Source organism: Ursus americanus, chromosome 2 (genome assembly GCF_024610735.1).
Source record: "Ursus americanus isolate L20-20 chromosome 2, mUrsAme1.1.p, whole genome shotgun sequence".
Taxonomy (NCBI): Eukaryota; Metazoa; Chordata; class Mammalia; order Carnivora; family Ursidae; genus Ursus; species Ursus americanus.
Window position 1 is genome coordinate 51,680,156 of NC_142128.1, and position 23,063 is coordinate 51,703,218.

At 48.5% G+C, this 23,063-nt stretch overlaps 1 protein-coding gene across 1 annotated transcript; it reads right to left on the minus strand.

Moving 5' to 3' along the window:
• Positions 1-609: 609 nt before the first annotated feature.
• Positions 610-10,166, minus strand: C2H1orf115 (chromosome 2 C1orf115 homolog). The gene is made up of 2 exons (XM_045809640.2): positions 9,798-10,166; positions 610-3,075 (listed from the first exon to the last, which is right to left on the minus strand). The coding sequence occupies exons 1-2, from the start codon at positions 10,083-10,085 to the stop codon at positions 2,956-2,958; spliced, it is 408 nt and encodes a 135-aa protein (XP_045665596.2). The 5' UTR covers positions 10,086-10,166; the 3' UTR covers positions 610-2,955.
• Between the last annotated feature and the right edge of the window lie 12,897 nt (positions 10,167-23,063).

Here is a 23,063-nt window from a genome sequence, read left to right on the forward strand (position 1 = left end):
GATTTCAGTATGGATGCTGATAATGTGGTAACAACATTCCGATGGCCAGAGCCAGCGCGAGTCAGGAGACCACCTTGAAGATATGGCTACGCGGCTCGGACCGGATTTCCTATCGAATCCGCCCAGATCCTGGGTTTTCCTCCAAGACCCCTCAGCCTCTTTACCCTGGGTGGGCTTGCGGTCTTGGCGGCACTAGCCGGCTGCAGCCTCCTTTGCCTGGCAAAGTAATAAACTGTCTTCCTTCTTTATACCCAGACTCTGTCTTCAAGCTACGGATTCTGGCTCCTGAGCACAGAGCTCGGTTTTCACCTATTGGAGATTCTGGAAATTTTCACTTTCAACAAAGGCGTGAGCTGAAGCCTATTCTGCTAGGTTTCTAGAGAATCTGCCCCCTGCCCCGCCCCTCTGCCCCTTACCACCTAAGCAGAGTTCCAAATGAATCCGGGACCCTCTCCCTCCCCCTGGGGCAGTCCCGGGCTCCTCATGGTGGCTTGGGTGCCCCAGGGAGGTCCCCAACGACGACGGGTGTGAGGTCAGCATTGGCTGGACACTGCAGGAATCTCAGGCGAGGCTGGAAAGTGAGGGGGAGAAACTTCACACACAGACACATTACACAAATTAAGGGTTTTATTTACATTACAGGGCAAGAAAAGGATACAAAAGCAGCCTCCTGGTCAAGCGTGTAAGGACAAAGCTCTAAAACTCAATTCTCAGTAGGGTGTGGACCCAGGACATTAAAAAAACAAAACAAAACACAACTGCAGACAGAGAAACAGGCAAAAGGTAATGTGCCATGTCCCCGGGGACTGAGCGCTCGGGGAGTTTGGACAAGGTCATCTTCTGTACACAGGAATCTGGCTCGCAGGGCAATCCCCGCACGTTCTGACTGATGACATTTCTAGGTGGATTCTTAACCAGACAATTTGAATTTCAGGGCCTGTGTGCTTGGCCTGATAGTGTCTCCAATTTGGGGATGGGACGGGGAAGGTCTTGTCAGACAGGCCTCGGCAGCACTGGTCCCTTCCGGGGTCACACTTCCGTGCCAAGGGGACACAACAGGCTTCTGGGGGCGGGTCAGCATCCCTGGGCCCCCGGGAGGGACATCCTCCAAGCCCACTACAGGCTGCCTCCTCCCGTCACCCAGGGGCCGCGGAGGCCTGGCTCTCCCACTAAACTCTGCTTGGCTTTTTCTTCCACTTCGGTCTCTTCTCCCAGAGTCCCAGTGTGACCAGGCAAGTTGTCATTATCTCCCATGTGTGAAAATGTGCCATCATCCACTTTCATCATTTGAGTTAAAATAAGACCATTTGTTCTCTCTTTTCCTCACAAATATTAAGGAGGCAGAACTGGAACAAAGTTCTTCAACACGAGCTTCCAGAATGTCTGGCTACAACTTTCTCCTACACCGGTTCCTTCTTCCGTCCATCTGTCTGTCTTCCCCACCCACCTTCTCCACATCCTGGTGCCACCTGGTTGGCTTGGCCGGTGAGGCATGAGCACCGAGGGCTCCTCCGCGAGGCCTGGGGAACTGCTCAGGGCCACACGCAGGTGTTGGCACCCACCCTACAGACGGATCAGCAACAACGATTTGGATTTCCGGGTATTCTGGCAACATCGACACGGTGGCCTATCACGGGGGTTGGCCGAGGGGTACGGTAAGAGGAGCCTCCTCTTTTACCTCCCTGGCCAATGGCAGTCCCTGGGCCGTCCTGGGGGAGCGTCCGGCCCTGGACCCATGCGGCTCTGAGCTCTGAATCCAGGTGAGATGTGGACCAACTTGGCAGCACCGAAGAGGACAGGACGCTACAAAGGCAGCCAGAGAGTGCTCACGGGCCTCAGGGGGGTTTGCAGCACCAGCCGTGGCACCCCCAGCCCCCCAGCATCCCTGGTCCCTACCTGGAGCTGAAAGCCCAGCCCACCTACGATTTCCCAGGGCTGATAAACCATGCCTTGCTCCCGGACTTCCACTCCTCCTGTCCGTCATCTTTCTGTCTACTTCCAGCACACCTGTCTCCTACTTACTGGTTCCTTCTCTAAATCACACTCTTTCCCTGCCAGGCACAGTGTCCCCCTCTCTCTGGACAAAGCGCCTCTGGTGGCTTGGCGTAGAGGCTCTGGACAGCGGCGGGGAGTCGGCGACGGTGCCTGGCAGCTGAGTGGGGCAGCCGTCAGCCAGCCACAGGCCTGAAGCTCGGAGCCCGCAGCCGGCCAGGGCTGGCCCGGGAACCGCAGGAGCGTGCCCTCCAGCGACCTCTCCAGCCCACCCAGCCTGCCTCTGAACCCTCTCCTTCCCTCCCTGCCAGCTGCACATTCGTGTGGGGGGGTGGGAATCACAAGCTTTATCTGCTTTCAACAGTCACACACGTCATCCACAGTTTTCAAAGCAACCCCACCTTCAAAGAGATTTTCCTTCCTTCCTTCCTTCTTCTCAAGCCCATAATTAAACTCCTGGTGACAAAGGGGTGGAGGAAGGAGATGGGGCACATGACAGACAAACAGCTCCTCTGCTGCCCCCAGAATCGAGGCAGCCAAGGGCTGTGAGCGCCAAGCCGGCCTGCGACCTTTCCAGAACATAACAAATCATCTTATTAGTCCAGGTCAAAATCCCTTTCCCCCCTCATAATCCCCAGTGCGCTACCCACCCAGAGTGCCCCCTTCTGCCAAGCGTCTGCCTCTGGGCCAGCCCCCCGTGGCCTCCATGTGAAGGCTTCGGTGTCCGCACACCGTAACCCCAAGCTTAATACGGGCCTGACTCTCTGCGGGACTGTCCATCGGAGCCACCTGTGTCCTAGAGTCATGAAAAGCTCAGCGGATGGGCAGGGATGTTCCATTCATAGCATTCATCCAATGCAACAAGGAAAGACATTGATTTCCTCCAAGGATTTTGTGGGTTCGGGTCGGAGATGGTCCTGGGCCCGCACAGCTCCCAGCGCGGGGCTTCCGTCCGCGCTCCTGCTAGCGGACAAACGAGACCACGCTGGTGGCAACTCCGAACGGGGCAGAGTAGGCCGCGGCGAAGCCTTGCAGGCCGAGGACCACGTAGCGGCATCCCTTGGTGACGACCTTCCCAACGTTCTGTTTTGTAGAAGAGAAGAGAAAAGCAAAGGGGCGCGTTAGGCAGCTCTGTATTCCCTCGCACGCGATGGTGACCCACGTAAGGGACCATTCTGCCTCATCTCTTAGGGCAAATTAGCAAGCTGCCGTGTTTCCACATCCGCCCCCAGTCCAAGAACATGTGGGGGTTCAGAACAGACATCATCACCTTGCAAATGGCTTTCAAGCGCTGCACGTGTCCAGACAGTTCAGACACCTTGGGAACGGCAGTGAGGCTGCTGGCTCTAAAGCCAAACCAGCTGTTTTGTTTTGTTTTCCAGGTAGGCTCCATGCCCAGCAGGGGCTTGAACTCACGACCCTGAGATCAAGAGCCAGGCGCCCCTGGTTTTATTTTTAAACCAAAGCCTACTCCTCTTCTCTGTTCCAGTGGAGCCACTGCATCATCTGGAGGCTGGGTCAAGTGTCCCTCCTCCACCTTATCTAAAAGCCCCCCTGCCCTCCCTCATCTCCAGGGCAGATTCCTGTCCAACTGGCACATTTGTCTCTGGAGTCTCCCACTGTTCTCCAACAGCGGCATCCTCCAGCACAATTATAAACTCCTGGAGGGTAAGGGCTACGCCATGCTCTCTTGCTATCCACTCCCTTTCTGCAAGGCCTGGTGCTGGACAAGGGGCATCCCAGCGACTCAAGAATGGCAACAGGAAGCACAGCGACCCCCCCCCCCCCGCCACTAACATCAATGGTGCTGTTGCCCACCCCACCCCAACTTCCACTTCCTACCCCCAACGTTCGTCATCACTCTCAACTATGTCACCACCCATGTGCGTGACCTGGACCCCACCACACACCTTGTGTCTCAGCCTCCCGACCTTCCCACATCCAATAAGCACCTAAAATTCCCGGTTTCGCTTAAATCCCTGATCACAATCACAGAGCTCGGAGCCGACCCTGCCCAGCAAACCTACTCTGTCTCGTAGCCTGACTTTCCCTCTCTCCCGGATGAAGGGGCTTTCCTGTGCTCGTTCCTGTACCCCCAGCACCCAGAAAGGGTCCGGGTCTTTCCTATGGAAGCTCTCAGGCTCAACAAGGAGCCCTGGAGAGAGCCAGGTCACATCTATGGCTTCTCTAGACACTGACTCCTGGCATAGTGCCCGCTGACTTCTCAGTGAGACACTAGGGTGCATGCGTGGGGCGGGGGGTGGCGTGAGGTTGCTAAGAGAGACATCGCTATAAATGTATAATAAGATTCAGTGGGAGAACTTTACTTCCCTCCTTGAAATAACAATAACAAAACGACTGTTCTCTGGGATCAAGTGTAAACAGTCCTTTACAAGCAAGGCCACCAGAATCATGGATGGCCGGCACTGAACTTGACATTTTGGGCATCAGTACATCCATTTTCCTCAGCGTGCTATTTGCAAAAACTGCTCGTCACTTCATCATTGCCATTTAGAAGAAAGCTACTAAAACAGCTCATAAGGGGTGCCTGCGTGGCTCAGTCATTAAGCATCTGCCTTCGGCTCAGGTCATGATCCCAGGGTCCTGGGATCGAGTCCCGCCTCGGGCTCCCTGCCTGGTGGGAAGCCTGCTTCTCCCTCTCACACTCCCCTTGCTTGTGTTCCCTCTCTCCCTATCTCTGTCAAATAAATAAATTAAAAAACCTTTAAAAAATAAATAAAATAAAATAGCTCATTAGCTGGAACACTGTCAAAACACAGGTTCGAGAAAAGCGATACAAAGAAATGTAAAATATCTATCCACGACCATTTCGGTGTCATTCGAGGGAGGTTTTGAATTCTTTGATGGGAGTCAAGTTTTCAACCCAAATAATCTCTCAGAGAAGGAGTGGGGCATGGGGGACCTAGAGGAGCGTGGTAGGCTGAAGAAGTCCCAAGAACCCGTAAATGTATGGCTTTATAGGGCAAAAGGGATTTTGCAGATGCAAATAAACTAAGAGTCTTAATATGGGGAGATGGTCCTCGATTATTCAGGTGGGGCCAATCATTATAAGGGCCCCTTTGTATTTATAAGGACCCAAAGGAGACAACCGTCCTTATACGAGGGCCACCGAAGGCAATGTCACGACAGAAGCAGAGGGAGAGATCTGCGGACCCGTGCTGGCTGGGATGCGGGAGGATGGGCGCCTCTGGAAGCTGGAAAGGGCAACGAAACTGGTTTTTCCCCGGGGCCTCTATGGGAACCAGCCTGCTGAGTTCAGCGCAGTGACACTGATTTCAGACTCTGGCCTCCAGACCTGCACAGCTGGTGTTGGTCCTAGACCACCGCGCTGGCGGTGACCTATTACAGCTGTCCTAGGATGTCACGCTTTCAGGGGGTTCTCCATACTCACCAACCCCCAGTGAAGTCAGGGATTCCCCGCCCCCTCCAGTTTCGAAAAATCAAAACCCAAACAAACAAAAACAAAAACCCAGCTGCCAACAAAGATCATGTCCCCCTGAATATGAAGATTGAGGCTTCAGGACGTTTGGAAATGTGGTCAGGACGCAGGCACAAAGCTGAGCTGGGGGACCAGCTACAGACGGAGGGTTTTTTCTCAGTTACCGAGTTCTGATGAAAAAGGAATCAGAAACTCAACAGTCCTACGGGGTGGGGTCTCTCCTTCACCCCCTGAGACAGCAGCCAACAGTCACAAAAGCCTTGCCACCTGCCAGGGGAGCTCGGGGATCTCTGCGGGGAGGAACCCGTTTACTTCTGCCCATAACCCTTGTTTTACCCCATGTTACAGGGAAGGAAACTGAGGCGAAGAGGTGGGCCCAGCCCAACGTCCCCAAACCAACAGGAGTCAGGGTCTGAGCCTGGCAGCCGGGCTCTGGGGCCCCTGTCCTTACCTGCTGCCACCTAGAGCAGAAGGATAATTTCTTTCCCTCTTGAGTTTACTAAAAGTCACTCCGCACATTCTTTCCCCCCTCCGACCCTCCCTCGCGGACAACCGACCCTCTCCCAGCTCCCTCACAGAAAAAATGCACTTACTTTCCTCATCCACACCCCTCCTGCGGCTCTCAGGGGTGCCTGGGAAAGGCGACCTCTCCTCTTAAGCTAAGTTTTGGGGGTCAGTCTCCTCCACCCAACTGCCAGGTGAGACTCCTGCCTCCCAGCGCGGCTACTCTCCAGCTGTGCGCCTCCAACAGCACAACGTCCTTCAACTCCAGTTTTCCTTAGCTGCAAACGGGGCCCCCCAGCTTTCCAAGGTCCTGGGGATAATTCGGAGGTACCACACATGAAATGTGCGGCACAGCTCTTGGCACGTAGCAGAACAGCACACGTCTGTTCCTCCCCTTCCCCGAACCCAGAAAATGGCACTTTGAGAACAATTCAAGCACCACGGGAACACTAGTGTCATTTCTTACAAACCACCAGGGAACACTGCCGGGCAAGAGTCCAGGCACACAGCCCTTGAGCCGCGAGCCTCCTCTGGGAGGCTGGGCCAGCTCGACACTGGGGTCCACGCCTGGCTAGGACCACAGGGCAGCAGGAGAGAAGAAATGCTTTTGCGTTTCACAAAAGCCAAATGCCTCTCTTTAAACAGAGGCAGGAAGGGACTTGGGCGCAGGGCTTGACCAGGGAACAGATGAACAGGAACTGCCAAGCCCCCTTCCTTGAAGGAAAAGCCATCCATTAACAATGTGGTGCATTCGCAGGTCCCTCCTTATTCCCCCTTCCCCGTAAGGGAAGGATTCACGTGGTGGCTAAAGCCCGGAGACTCACCTCCCCACACTCACCTCCCCACGCTCCTAGCAGAGGCTTGGCTGTTGCCATGGATTTTCAGCAAAGAGGGGTGGGCTTTTCTCTTCCTCCATGTTGGACCCTAACTGGTTACCTTCCCAGACACCTCCAAGAAGTTGAAGGCAGAGCGGGCACGCCCAACTCCAACAGGACAGTGTCCTCTCATGTGGCTTCTGGTGTCTACTGAGCTGGGGTGTGACACGACAGCTTTCGCTGCCCACATCCCTGCCTGCGCTGTTCCCTCCGCCTCGGACGCCACCCCTTCTCTGCTGGGTAAATTCCCTTTTTTGTAATTGGGGTGAAATTCACATGACATAAAAATTAACCATTTTAAAGTGAAAAATTCGGTGGCATCTAGTACATGGACAGTGTCGTGCGACCAGCACCTCTACCGACTTCCAAAACACCTTCACCGTCCCCAGAGGAAGAGCCGCACCTGTTACACACCTGCCCCCATTTCCCCTTCTCCCCAGTCCCTGGCGACCACGCCTCTGCTTCCCTCTCTCCCCATTTGCCTATTTCGGATGTTCTATATAAATGGCATCTCCACGCATACAGCATGGGACCCTGTGTGGCCGGTTTCTTTCACTTCGCACGATGCTTTCGAGGTTCATCTGAGACAGGGAAACTCAAGGGACCTCGTGAAAAACTGCTTTTTTCTGCTTCTATTTTTCACCAGGACCCACACCGTCGCCCTACACACACCTTATAGAACAGATAATGTCTGTTTCAATAATGGATCTTCCCAGCACAATCGGTAACATACAAGGAGTGACCAGGCAGGATGGTTCCAAGGCCACTGATGTATCAAGATCCCCGGCTCCAGGGCCTGCGTGACTTACGGAGTCTTTCCTCCGGATGCCTAAGAAGACACCAGACCATCATCCTCAGTAAAAACTCCAGGCCTCAAGCACAGATGAGACGCACTTTTCTTTCCAAGTCTCTGAGGCACTCTACCTATATTCTGTCTTCAATAAACCCAGCGCTCACTTTCTCTTGGCTGGAGTTTTGCCTGCCATCCTGCACGGAGCCAAGGTCCCTCCTCGGACCCAGCCAGCCTCCATCACATCCACGTTGTGGCCCGTAACGGTACTTCATTCCTTTTATGACTGAGTAATATTGCACCATATGTATCTCCCACACTTCGTTTAACATTTATCAGTTGGTGGACACAGGAGCTGTTTCCACCTTTTGGCTATTTTGAAAAATGCTGCTATGAATGTGTGAATATGTTCTCTCTCTCATATATATACATATATATTGTACACATATACATATATATGTATATTTTATACTTATTTTCAATTATTTTGGGTATATACCTGGGAGCTGAATTGCTGAACCATATGACAGTTCTATGCTTAATTTTTGGAGGAACGTCCAAACTGTTTGCCACAGCAACCGCACCATTTTACATTTCCATTAGCAATTCACAGAATTCCAATTTCTCCACATCCTTGCCAACAATTGTTATTTTTTGTTTGTTGGTTTTAAATAATAGCCGTCCTAGTGAGTGTGAAATAGTACCTCGTCGTTAACCTGTGAAACCTCAATCTTCGCTGCTAAGTTCTCATGTCACCATTGATTTCAAAATGCCCTGACTTTATACCCTCATCCCTGAAGGACTCTGGACCATGCGGCTCCGTGGTGGCGCCGGACTCTGCCGGGATTCCCCTGGGAGGTGTGGCCTCCACCAGGGCAGGACCGTACTGTGTGCTTTCCGATCCCTAGTGGTTAGCACAATCCCTGCACAAGGTGAGCACCAACCCCATCTTCAGGCGCCAGCCTCTGACCTGAGATGTCCACAGTATCAGCTCGCCAGCTGAGAGGCTAGTGCTGGTTTCTTTGTACTCAACCGAGCCCAGGAAGAGGATGATGGGTTCAAGCAGGACTCCGAACCCGAGAGTCTCGACTTCAGAGTTTTTAGTAATAGCCTGTACCACTCACGGCCTGCCCATATACTGCGCCCAAAGCTGCTGATGGGCTTTTACAGGGGTTGATACACCGAAGTTTCTAGGGGTGGAGACTGGATGGTTTCAGATAGGCTAAGAGGCCACTGGAGGACACAGATGAGACTGAATCAGATGGGGCCTTTGGCCAGGACACGGTGAGTTTATGATCGTCTTCTGGGTGGCCTTGTCCAGCCCCAGGGGGCGGGAGCAGAGTAGCTTCAAGTGATTCCAGGCAGAGGCCCCTGGGCACTGCCTTGGGCTTTGATCTCTGAGGACACTTATTTTATCCCACATTCATATTCTCTCTCTCTCTCCTCCTGTCTCCCCTCCTTCCTCTGCCCCCCCCCCCCAGCCCCCACGGCAAAAAGCAGTAGTATGTTTGCAGGTCCCAGAGTACAGCCAGCCAGCTGGGGGAAGGGAAAAGTAGATTCAACAAGTGCCTATTTATGTATTGTTGAGCTCCCAGGCCCTGGAAATAGCCTTGGGAATACTTGAGAATAACAACCCAAACAATTCTCAGCTGGTGGGATATCCTGGCAAGCATGTTGCCAGAGAAGAGATGAATTGGCCTGCAACTCCCTACTTTCCAACTGGGTCACCTTCTACAAGTCACCTAACCACTCTGATGCCTCAGTATTCCCATCTGTAAAATAGGGACACGGATTTCTGTCCTACCAACTGTACAAGAGGCCGTGACACACACCAGGATCAGAACCCCGGGGAATGTTGAGACATGCCGGGAATGTAACCAAGCGGCCAGCCCTGGAGGAGTGGGTGGATTGGTGCCCCCAGCCCCCCCAAAGCTCCGGTGTGGCTTCTATCATTACTTGCGATTTAGTTTTCCTTCACCTCCCAGTCGACAGGCGGAACCCTCTTCGGTGCTCTGGTAACGACTGCTGGCGAGGGGACGCAGAGGCAGCCCAGAGAAGCTGAGGGCAGCCGGACGGTGGGGACCCGACCCCCACCCTCCGGGCGATCTGCCAGGAAGCCGGGGGTGCGGCTGTCCGCACCCCGAGCCCGCGGGCGGTGGCAGGCGTGGGGCCCTACCTTGCCGTACTTCTTCAGCTTCTGCCGGTACCTCCTCTTGGGCTTCTCGCCGGGCGCCGGCTCCTCCAGCGGCTCGTAGCGCTCGGGGAGCACGGCCAGGTGCACCTTGCGCGCGCTCCGGGCCCCCGGGCGCCTCGCGCTCGCCCCGCTCGCCGCCTCATCCCCGCGCTCCGGCTGCTCCAGGAGGGCAGCCGTCTCCTCGTCCCCCTCCGCCCGCGCTCGCCCCCGGGGCCGGCGGCGCAGGAAACCGCTCGCCGCCTTGCTTCGGAGCCTGGCTCCCACCGTCATGATGCTGCGGCCCCTCTGGCGAAGGTCGGGGTGAGAAGACACCGACCTTTGCGCCCCGCCCGCGCCTGCGCCTGCGCCCCCGCCGCCGGCCGCCCGCCCCAGCCCGGACGGGGCGTGGGTAGAGGGGGGTGGGGGGACTTGGGTGGCAGCGCCCCCTGGCCGCGGGGCTCGGGATTGCGCGCTCAGCCCCACCCGCCCGCATCCTACCTGGCGGCCAAGCAGGGGGACACCCCGAAAGCTGGGTGCACAGTGAACGTCCGAAACACGTTCCACCGCACTTGCAACGACATACATGAACCCCAAATAACGAGACGTCATTTGCCCGCTCAAATTGGCGGAGGCAATGATAATAATAATAGTAAAGATTATAGTCGGTGCCGCGAGGACGTGGTGGGACGGGGGTGGTAATGCAACATTCATGAGATGCGCACCAGGGACGAACTTTGGAGAAGACAATCAGAAACTATTCCTCAAGAGTCCTGAAAAAGGGCCATACGTTTCTGGACACCTATCCTAAGGATACAGTCAGAGACACAAAACTCGGGGGCACTTGGGTGGCTCAGCCGGTTGAGGGAAGGAAGGACTCTTGGTTTGGGCTGCGGTCACCATCTCAGGGTCCCGGGATGGAGCCCCAGGTCAGCGCTCAGCACTGAGTCGGGCTATCCTCTGCTCCTCCCTCTGCTCCTCCGCCTGCTTGTGCGTGCTCCCTTTCTCTAGAAAATGAGTAAATAAAATCTTAAAGAGAAAGAAACACAGAGCTCACGGAGTCCGCGGTGTTAATCTCAGTCTGATTCACAGTGCGAAAGGGGAGCAAACCAACGGGGCTGGGCAAGCTAAGTTCTGGCCCAAGCATAGGACAGGTGATGTGATCATGACAGTCTGGCTTTCAACAGTATCACTGGTAGATAATGCATCTCTTGGCTCATGGTGAATCTTAACCTTTTAGGGAATGCCTTATTGTCTCATGTGGGTAAATCTCTCTGTTTTTTTTTTTTTTTTTAAGTAAATTCCACGCATAGCGTGGAGCCCAAGGCGGCCCTTGAACTCTTCACCCTGAGATCAAGACCTGAGCTGAGATCAAGAATCCCAGGCTTAACCGACTAAGCCCTATAGGCGCCCTCTATGTCAGTAAATATCTTTTAACTCTTGGAAACTAAGAGTTAAGTATAAAATAATATGGGTTATTAATTTCATTAAGATTTTAATACTATTAAAGTGCAGGCTACATTTAAGAATGATTTGGATATGTTGCTATAAGTACATAAAATATTTACAATTGAGCTTATTAGAATATGCAAATATTAGTTTTATGATTCCAACTTAAAATGTATAATCAAGCAATTGATTTAGAGTTATAAGTTTAAATGAAAGGAATATAAAAATAAATTTAATTTACTATATTTGTAAGAATTACATAGCCTTGTACGTCGTTGAAATACCTGAAAATTAAATATACTAAGTTTGTAAAAGTCATTTAAAATGTTTAAGATAATTAAATTAAGTGAATGGTAAAATCCCCCTTACAGTAATAGTTAAATTTTATTAGATTTGTACATAAAAGTAATTAGGTTTGTAAATAAAACAAAGGTTAAGGGAAGCTAGATTTGTGGATTTGTAACTGAAGTAAGTATTAATTTATACATATATAAATTTCATATATATATACATATATAATATACATATACATACATATACATATATATTTCATACATATATTTCTATATATGTATAAATTTCATATTTATATATATGAAAGAGGTCTTAACGGTCCTTTTTCTGTGTATCAAACTGGCTTCAGAGGTGCCTGGCTGGCTCACTCTGAGGCATGTAACTCTTGATCTTGGGATGATAAGTTCTAGCCCCACATTGGGTGTTTAGAGATTACTTAAAAAAACAAAAACAAAAAAAAAAAACTGACTTCAGAAAGCCCCTTCTCCCCGCCAACTGTGTATCAAATAGAAACGAAGGTAAAATGTACAAAGGACCAAAAATGTGGGTTTTGTCCATACAAAATACTATTCAAATATCACAATGTTTATTTTTTTTCTTCAAATTTTTATTTAAATTCTATGTAGTTAACATACAGTGCAATGCTGGTTTCAGGAGAATTCAGTGGTTCATCACTTATGTACAACACCCAGTGCTCATCACATCAAGGGCCCTCCTTAATAGCCATCACCCATCTAGCTCACCCCCCACCCCCTCCCTCCATCAACCCTCAGTTTGTTCTCTATCGTTAAGAGTCTCTGATGGTTTGGGGGCTCCTGGGTGGCTCAGTCAGTTAAGCAGCCACCTCTTGATTTCAGCTCAGGTCATGATCTTGGGGTCCTGGGATCCAGACCCATGTCAGGCTCCCTGCTCAGTGAGGAATCTACTTCTCCCACTCTCTCTGCCTATCTCTTGCTCATGCTCTTTCTCTCTCTCTCAAATAAATAAAATCTTAAAAAAAAAAAAAAAAGAAGAAGAAGAAGTTATTCAGTGTGGGAAGTTCTTCCCTTGCTACTGGGTGAAAACTTAGGCAGCCTTATAATTTTTTTAATCACACAGTGGTAATAAAAAGTTCCAAAGTTGCAAACAGGTCTTGATTTATTTTATTTATTAAGTAGAGTTCATGCCCTGCATGGGGCTTGAACTCATGACCCTGAGATCAAGAATTGCATGCTTCACGGACTGAGCCAGCCAGGTGCCCCTTGATTTATAAAATTTTAAATCTTACAATGCTCAACTTCGTGTGATACTCAGAACCTTGAACTTGATTTTTTTTTTTAAGATTTTATCAATTTATTTAGAGAGAGAAACAGAGGGGCAGAGGGAGAGGGAGAGAGAGAACCTCAAGCAGGCTCCCCTCTGAGCACGGAGCTCTATCTTACAACCCCCGAAATCAGAACCTGAGCCAAAATCAAGAGTGAGATGCTTAACCAACAGAGCCACCCCGGCTCCCCACCTTGAACTTGATTTAAACTTAATCCCCTCTCCTCCCTCAGACAGCACCTGATACAGGCTCTGCACGAGCACGGGTGTTTGTTTGTGTGTGTAAAAGTTTCTCTTCTGTTTCCCCCACCTCATGTTTCTGAGCTCCCCAGGCTTGTTCCTGATCCTTCCTAGGCCAAAACAGAGAAGAGAGCAGAAAAATTCCTTCACTGGTACCTGCCCAAACTATTGTCTCTGCCCTCTGGACCTGGCAGGGGTTTGAAGCTCTTCCTTTGGTTCTTCGGGAGCTCCCACTAGGAACATTCTATTCTACTTGTCATGGCCCAGCAAATGCCCTTTCGTCCCATTGCCTACGCCCTCCTCAACCCCCAGGAGTCCTGTGGTTCATCTCTGGCTTTCCTAGCCTGTGCCTGTGTGCCCTTCTGAACGGCCACATGGGACAGGATTTAATATGGGGAATTCAGGGCTTCCAAATGACCGGGAGGCCACCTCCAGCGTAACTGCTAGAACAACAGAGCTGGCATTTGTGCACGGTCAAGAAGCTGCGGCACCAGAAAGACACCTGAGAGCTGTTGGCTGCAGGACACCCCAACCCTCACGGTTAGCTCCAGCTCCAGCCATGCCTGCCGGTCTGTGCCGACAGAACACGGACCCCACACTCCGCCTCCTGTCCCCCCTGCCCCCGTCTCTTGACCAGACACTGGAATATGGCACAGAAAAATCTGACACCTGCAGGACTGTGCTTATTATCAGAACAGCCAAAATAGCAGAAACACCACTTTCACCCCGCTCTGCCTTCCAAAGCTTCCCAGTGTGCACCTGATTATAACTTGCCAAATTCCCTCTAGTACTCACAGCACTCTGGAACATGTTTTCATCTCCTAGCCTCTGCACAGGAAAGGGGTGGAAAGGATGCTGGGTCCCAATCCATGGGGATCTTTCCTTACTGATAAAATTAGGAAACTGCCCCCGGAGAAGCAAAAACACTGGTGAGTTAAGGCTCATGAAAATATATCATCAGTTATAGAGTTAAAAAAAAAATGCTTAGGGGGCGCCTGGGTGGCACAGTGGTTAGGCGTCTGCCTTCGGCTCAGGGCGTGATCCCGGCGTTGCGGGATCGAGCCCCGCATCAGGCTCCTCCACTATGGGCCTGCTTCTTCCTCTCCCACTCCCCCTGCTTGTGTTCCCTCTCTCGCTGGCTGTCTCTCTCTGTCAAATAAATAAAATCTTTTAAAAAAAATTCTTAGAGAACTTACAGTCTTAAAAATGACTGTGTATTTGGAATAAATTACATAGAAACAGTTACAGATATTTAACTGAAAACAAAGTTTCCATTTGTCGCTATATAAAGACTTTGTTTTAATCTTTTGTTTTGTAATAAATGTGGGGGGCGGAATCTATATAGACCTGAAGTTTTACGAATTCAAGTTGTTGAAACTCTCGGTTTATCTTTACAGGAGAAGCTTAGGCTTGAGAAAAACTATATCTCTGGAGCAGATAAGAACTGGTTAGAAACCATGAAACAGATGTAACAAGTTTAACTTTCCAAGGACCGAACTTGAAGTTAGAGGGGAGCCGTGTTGAATTTCAGTGAAGTCTTGGTTTTTGTGCGTCCCAGAAAGGGAGTATGGTCAGTCCCCACCTCTTCTAAGTTTAAACAAATATGTTTTAAAGATTATTTTTTAATTTGAAGTCCTTTATATTAAATATCGTGTAGTTCAAAAGGTGATAAAATAGATGGCATCATAGAAAGGAGAAATTTAACACCTGCATTCATGTTTTAAAATATTTTCTTTAAAAAATATATCGTGGTTATTGTGCAGATCCCACTGAATGCAAAATTGGGAATTTAAGGCATATGATATTTTTATTTCCCTAAGGGGTTGGGTTTCCGCACCAAAGAGCAAAGACTTCAGGCGAATACAAGGTAAACGACGGGATTGCACTTGCAGGAGGTTACAGCTTAAATTTAGTACAGTCACAAAACAAGGGTCTTCCAAAAATTGTTTCGCTTGAGTTCTGAAGTCTTTTCCGAAATTTTGTTTTCTCTTTCCCAGAGAGAGCAAGTTTTTCCTGTCTGGGGCTAGCGTGAAAGGCTGACATCAGGAGCCCCCCATGAGTTAGCCCAGCAGGGCTGGGCTGGCGGGACCACAGCTCCAATGAGTTTGCCTTTGGTTCGTCCCAGACTCCAAGTTCGGGGCGCCACTATCAAGGGGCCAAAGGCTTTGATCTTGTCAGTACCTGGGCTGGGAGGGGCTGGGAGCCCGGCAGGAGCGTGTGGGTGCACCTTTGGCTTCAACTCCAGCATGGCTCTGGTGTGGACCGCCGTGCGGAATGCTCCAGAAAGCTCGAGGGCTCTCTGCTCTCTGGTGTCCCCTCCTCTGCTGCTTTCTCAGCACAACTCTGGGGAACAGGGGGCCATCCTAGGGCTGAGTGATTTGGTTACTTTTATTTGGGGCGCTTCCAGATACCAATCCAGCCTGCCAGCTCACGCTGTCACTGAACGCTTGGCTCTTTTCTCCGCGCCCCCCAGGAGTCGCCGTTCCGTGCCAGGCGAGCCCGCGCTCAGCTCAGTGACTGGCCCAGGACTGGAAGCTTCGGTGGCCGCCCACCTATGAGAGGCGTGTCCCTCTCTGAAATGCCATTCACCAAGGCCGCCCTGCACCCACCACTCCTTGAAGTCACCGTGGAATACGATTTTTGTTTGCGTGCAAACAGACTTGGACCTCTGTGTTCACCGGATGGAGGGTCTACTGAGTCCTTCTGCGACAGGAGCGGCGTCAGAAGTCTCCCGTGGATAAAGCTTCAGACTGGCACGTGTGACATGTGAAATAATTCTTCAACGCTGTGACGGGATCGTAACTAATTTGGTTGTTTCTCTCTAAAAGCCACCGAAGATTTGGAGAACTACTGAGCTATCTGCCCTTCATAATGTTGATAATAGAAACATGTTTGCATACTGTATGTTAACTGGAATTAAACTTAAATGAAAAAAGAAGAAAAATGTATGTGTAGAGAAATAAGGTCAGAATTATGACCTTATGAGGGGTGCCTGGGTGGCGCAGTCGTTAGGCGTCTGCCTTCGGCTCAGGGCGTGATCCCGGCGTTCTGGGATCGAGCCCCACATCAGGCTCCTCCGCTGGGAGCCTGCTTCTTCCTCTCCCACTCCCCCTGCTTGTGTTCCCTCTCTCTCTGGCTGTCTCTGTCAAATAAATAAAATCTTAAAAAAAAAAAAAAAGAAGTGAGAAAGGAGCTCAAGAAGATTAAAAAAAAAAAAAAAGAATTATGACCTGATGAGTTAAAAGAATATTTCTTTATTTTATTTTATTTTTTTACAGATTTTATTTATTTACTAATGAGAGAGAGAGAGAATGAGTGGTGGGAGGAGCAGAGGGAGAGAGAGATAAGCAGACTTGGAAGAATTGGACGCCTAACCAACTGAGCCACCCAGGTGCCCCAAAAGAATATTTCTGACAAAACCTGAAAAACCTGCATCAGTATATATTCTCCCTCGCCAGTAATATGCCGTTCATATATATATCTCCCAATACCTGTGTGTGTGTGCATGTGTTTTTCTCAGAGGTAGATTAAGATACCTAAATAACTGGTACTGTATTAGAAAACAGCAACATGGAAAACCATCTTGGCTCATATATATTATAAAACTAAGTAAAGCATTATTTAGACCTGCGGCATCGTCATATCCAGCGTGATCTCACGCACATGATCTATTGATGAGAAGGGAATGCTACCATATATGACTGAGAGAAGAAAGGCTGGCGAGGGTGGGGCAGAAGGCGGATAACCGAAAAGTTTTCATATTAGGATAGAATTTAGTACAACGAAAATCTAATTGGAGACATGAAACTGTAGATTCTAAATATCTTAGGAGAAACTGAACAGCAGAAGCCTGACGAGGTCTGTCCGGCCTGTGCAGAACGTACATATATAAATTTCGCGCATCTAAGTGTGCACTGAGTCGTTGTAGGGGCCAGTGTGAGAATCTCATTCAGTACTTTGGAGATGCAACTGTTGAAGCCTTTCTATTTATCTTCGTGACGCAAACTAATAAAATGAACGCTTTTGCCAGTGGCTGAATATAGCCCCAAGGAGAAAGTAGAAGCTAAAATAGTAAGAGTTCAGAACTGTCAACTCTGACCCCTGCAAACTCAAAAGGAACGGAAACATTTGGACAGAACTTCCTGAGCCCACAGAGTGAGGAATTATTTCGGAGTTCTCTAGACCAAAGTATTCACTCTGTCTCCCAGGGTATACTCTAAGAACAAAGGCAAGTACAAACTCAAATTTGAATTTTATTTAGCAGTTTTATAAGAAGGGTAATACTGACATCACTATGTTGGATCTATTTCTTTTATTGGCAAGTAAATAAATGAGTCATTCTATTAGCTTTGTCATAAATCAAGAGCTTCAGAGTGACAATTACTTGAGTCATCTATGATCAAAGAAAACGAGGCATAATTACAGTTTGACTATAGGATGAAGAATTTAAATATTATTGGGGCTGGAGGTGGGGTATAAAAAGGAATTTAAATATCATGGTTGGGAAGTACTTTTAGGATTAAATTGAAAATGGCTATGAACTTATTTTTTTTGAAAGGTTTTATTTATTTGAGAAAGAGGGAGAGACCACGAGCAGGGAGGAGGGGCAGAGGGAGAGGGAGAAGCAGACTCCCCACTGAGCCGGGAGCTGCACAGGAGGCTCGATGCCAGGACCCTGAGATCATGACCCGAGAGGCGGGCAGATGCTTAACCAACTGAGCCACCCAGGCACCCCTGAACTTATTTTTTTTTAAAGATTTTTATTTTTAAAAAATAATCTCTATACCCAATGTGGGACTTGAACTCACAACCCCAAGATCAAGAGTGGCATGTTCCACCAACTGAGCCAGCCAGGTGCCCCCCAAAATGGCTATGAACTTATGTGTGTGTGTGTGTATTTCCATCTCTGTCCCTGAACCACCCTACAAGTCACACCATCCCAGTAGCACAACATCAGATAAACACCCCCTGGTCTTCACAGTTTGGTCTCCAGCATCAATTGGGGCTTAGGAAACTAGCTGATTGCATTTCTGGGACAGGGCAGGTGTAAGATGGGCCTGTCTTATTACCAGAAAGCAAAGGTACTTAAAAAAATTAGCACAGTTTTGTGCAAAGAATACACGGGCAGCTTGAGGATTGCTTTGGCTAACCTAAGACATTTCTTTCTTCCTTTTTTTTTTTTAAATAGATTTTATTTGTTTATTTGAGAGAGAGAGAGCATGAGCAGGGGGAGAGGCAGGCAGGGGGATAAGCACTCTCCGCTGAGTAGGGAACCTGATACAGGTCTTGATCCCAGGACCCTGGGATCATGACTCAAGCCAAAGGCAGATGCCCAACTGACTGAGCCACCCAGGCACCCCTAACCTATGACATTTCAATCACCAACAAATAACTACAAAAAGGCTACCAACAATGGAAGCAAGTGAAGTCAGTGAAAAGCCATTGGTTCATCACAGTATTCTAATCAAAAGAAGTATATGGTATAAAAAGTTGGTTATAAAAGACTATGTTATTTTTGGATGTCATTTTAATATCGTTATGGTTTTTTGGCCCTGGTAGATTCAGACAATATTTTAAAAAGGCAGAATTCCATAAAGTTCCAGAAAATTTACAAAGGCATTGCATTTGGATACAAGGGATCCAATGGCATGAAATTAAGGTGGCTCTGTAGCCAGATGGAAAGATTTAAATAATCTAAGAATTTTAAAAAGTGCAAAATTCAGCTGAAGCAGCGAACATTAGCCTCAAATCCGTGAGTAGGCAGAGGAAATAAGACCTGCTCTGAGTTAAATCTAGAAAATGTGAGCCATGAGGCAAAGCACTTTTCAGGGGCAAGGGGTGTGCGCTGTAGGGACCGGTCTATGGGGTCCCCCCTGTGGTGGGTGGTAGGGCAGGAGCCCTGCATCCTGGACAGAGTTTTCTCTGACCTCTAGTGCCTCTCTCTGGTAATCACTGGAAATAACAATTTCAACGTGTCAACAATTTTAAGAGAAATGGGATGGCGTTTCTGTGCTTTTGGTTGGGCTTACATCCATTCCGCACAGCAGCCGGGATTAACTCACACCGACCAGAGTGTTTGATTGATAAATGCATTATCGCTTATACGCAGCTTGATAGACCACACTTTTCTTTTTTTTTATTATGATTTTAATGTTTTTTTTTTTTTTTATTACATTGTTAGTCACCATACAGTATATCCCCGGTTTCCGATGTAAGGCTCGATGATTCATTAGTTGCGTATAACAGCCAGTACACCATGCAATACGTGCCCTCTTTACTACCCATCACCGGTCTATCCCATTCCCCCACCCCCCTCCCCTCTGAGGCCCTCAGTTTGTTTCTCATAGTCCATAGTCTCTCATGCTTCATTCCCCCTTCTGATTACCCCCCCCTTTCTTTATCCCTTTCTTCCCCTACCAATCTTCCTAGTTCTTATGTTCCATAGATGAGAGAAATCATATGATAGTTGTCTTTCTCTGCTTGACTTATTTCACTTAGTATTATCTCCTCCAGTGCCGTCCATGTTGCAGCAAATGTTGAGAACTCGTTTTTTCTGATAGCTGAGTAATATTCCATTGTATATATGGACCACAACTTCTTAATCCAGTCATCTATTGAAGGGCATCTTGGTTCCTTCCATGATTTAGCTATTGTGGATAATGCTGCTATGAGCATTGGGGTGCTTATGGCCCTTCTCTTCACTACGTCTGTATCTTTGGGGTAAATACACAGTAGTGCAATGGCTGGGTCATAGGGTAGTTCAATTTTTAATTTTTTAAGGGACCTCCACACTGTTTTCCAGAGTGGCTGCACCAACCTGCATCCCCACCAACAATGTAGGAGGGATCCCCTTTCTCCACAACCTCTCCAGCAATTGCTGTTTCCTGCCTTGTTATTTTTGTCATTCTAACTGGCGTAAGATGGTATCTTAGTGTGGTTTTGATTTGAATTTCCCTGATGGCTAATGATTTTGAACATTTTTTCAGGACCACACTTTTCTTAAATTGTGTCCGCAAGGAGACATGCGAAGGGGTGGCTGTTGATGAAAATGTTGGCAAGCTAGGATTCCAGAACCCCACGTATGAAACCTTGCACGGTCAGACTTTGAACAAAATCACTTATAACACCTTTGAAGCCCACTTCCTTCTCAGAGAAATGACGGTATAAGTGAGATGATTTCTCAGGCCACATCTGTCCCTGATATTTTGAGAACACAAAGTGGATAAGAATTAAAAAATCCTAACCAGTCTTTCAGTCTGGATTCATTTCTCTCTCTCTTTTTTTTAACTGCAAAAAAATATGTATTAAATCTCAAGGTTGAAGAAGACTTTCATGGAAGAAATAAAGGAAAGACCAGGAAGTCAGAAGCCTCCATTAAGAGCAATAAAAGACAAATAGCAAGGAGAAATATTTTTGTAAAAAAAGATTTTATTTATTTATTTGAGAAAGCACGCACCAGCGGGGTGGGGGGCAGAGGGAGAAGAATAAGCAGACTCCCCGCTGAGCAGGGAGCCGAATGTGGGGCTCGATCCAAGGACCGCGAGATCATGACCTGAGCCGAAACAGAGTCCGGACGCCTAACTGACCGAGCCACCCAAGCGCCCCCAATTATAATATAATTAAAGTGTACAATATGATGATTTGATATATGTATACTGGCTGTTTGAGTTTGGCTTTTTTTTTTTTTCTTGGAGTTTGGCTTTTTTTTTTAGGTTTCACCTAGAAGTGACACGAGGCTGTAACAGAGGCCAAGCTGCCGCTGCCCTCCGAGCTCTCGGACTCAGGGACGACCCCCCCCACCCCCCGCCGAGACAGGGCACCTACCCATGAAACCCTCCCTCCCGATTCCTCTCTCCTCTTCCGAGTTTTCTTGTCCTCCCTCCCTCTGGGGGGAGGCTCCAGGATGTGGTCTCTGGAAGGTCTCCAGCTTTGGACTTTCCCCTCCCCTGCAGCAGGACCAAGTACAAGCCAAGGAAAGCTCGGTGTGAGCTACTGCCCTCTTGCGGCCATGACTTTCCCTCGCTCGGTCCCCTGTTCTCAAGCTCACTATGATCATATACAGAATTTCCCGCAGAAAGAGACCGGAGCATATACAGCAAAATAGTAACAGTAGTTTCTGGATGGTGAGATGTCTGTTTCCTGCTTTTGGCTTATCCACAGTTTCTTTTTTTAAAATTGAGATATAATAGACATGGTATTAATTTCAGGTATACAACATAATGATTCAATATATATTTTTAAGATTTTATTTATTTATTTGAGAGCAAGAGTGACAGAAAGAGAGAGAGAGAGGGAGAGAAGGAGTAGGGGGAGCAGCAGAGGGAGAGGGAGAAGCAGGCTCCTGGCTGAGCAGGAGCCCAATGCAGGGCTTGACCCCAGGACCCTGGGATCATGACCTGAGCTGAAGGCAGACACTTCACCGACTAAGCCACCCAGGTGCCCCAATGATTCGATATTTATACATATTGTGAAATGATCACACAATAAGTCTAGTTAACGTCCATCACCACACAGAGTTATGCTTTTTTTTCTTGTGATGAGAACTTTAAGATCTAGTCCCTTAGGAACTTCCAAATACACAAGACACTATTGTTAACTAGAGTCACTATACCGTATATTGAATCTCCATGACGTATTTTATTTTGACTTACGTATTTTATACCTGGAAGTTTGTACCTGTGACTACAATCACCCATTTTGCCCCCCCCCCCATATGGCAGCCACCAATCTGTTCTCTGTATCTACGAGCTTCATTTTTTTTCTTTTCTTTCTTTCGAGTCCGCCTGTGAGATCATACGGTATTTGTCTTTCTGACCTATTTCACAATATACATGCTACATTTTCTTTATCCATTAATCCACTGATGGATCCTGAGGTTGTCATCTTGTCTTGGCTATTGTGAATAAAGCTACAGTGAACATGGGGGTGCAGATATCTTTTCAAGTTAGTGTTTTTGTTTCCTTTGGATAAACACCCAGAAGTGGGACTGCTGGATCATACTGGTAGATTCTATTTTTAATTTTTTGAGGACGCTCCACACTGTTTTCCATAGTGGCTGCACCAGTTTGCATGCCCGCCATCCATGCACAAGAGCTCCTTCTCCTCTACGTCTTTGCCAGCGCCTGCTGTCTTCCTGATAACAGCCGCTCCGAACAGGTGTGAGGAGAAATTCCTTGTGGTTTTGCATTTTCCCGATGATTAGTGATGTGAAGCACCTTTCATGTACCTGTTGCCCATTTGTATGTCTTCTTTGGAGAAATGTCTATTCAGATCTTTTGCCCATTTTTTAATTGGATTTTTTTTTTTTTTGCTATTGAGTTGTCTTTCTGTATTTTGGCTATTAGCCCCTTATGAGATACGATTTGCAAATGTTTTCTCCCACTCTGCAGGTTGCCTTTTCATTTTGGTGATGGTTTCCTTTGCTGAGTAGAAGCTTTTTAGTTTGATATGGCCCCACTTGTTTATTTTTGCTTTTGTTGTCAAATCCAAAAAGTCACCACCAAGTCCTATGTCAAGGAGCTTACTGCTTGTTTTCTTCTAGAAGGCCTTAAACGTTGGGGTGCCAGAGGTGGTTTCCCAGCTCTTTGCCTCTTAGGGAGAAGCTGCACGTGGAGTTTCCGTCCAATTGTGGGACCCAGAGCAGGGGTGGGGTTTATGGGGAGACTGTCTCAATGTCTCCTATCCCTTTTGGTGTATGAGACTTTTTGCCCAATGTGTAGGTGTCGCTCAGCCGGTTTTTGGTTTCCTTTCAGAGGGATTGTTCGGTGTGTAGTTAGTTGTACATTCAGTGCGTCAGTGGGAACATGTGTGCTCTCACTCTCTCGCTCTCCCCCTCAAATAAATAAAATCTAAAAAAGAAAATTGGAATACGAAGGAGGGAGCCTGATGTGGGGCTTGATCCCGGGACCCTGCCATCATGACCTGAGCCGAAGGCAGACGCTTAACCAACTGAGCCACCCAGGCGCCCCATACTCCATTTTGCAAAGT

Excerpts from the sequence above, each read along its gene's own strand:
- C2H1orf115 (XM_045809640.2), bottom strand. The coding sequence starts at position 10,085 with ATGACGGTGGGAGCCAGGCTCCGAAGCAAGGCGGCGAGCGGTTTCCTG. Across the intron at positions 3,076-9,797 it reads AGCTGAAGAAGTACGGCAAG|AACGTTGGGAAGGTCGTCAC; the intron begins GTAGGGCCCCAC and ends TCTACAAAACAG.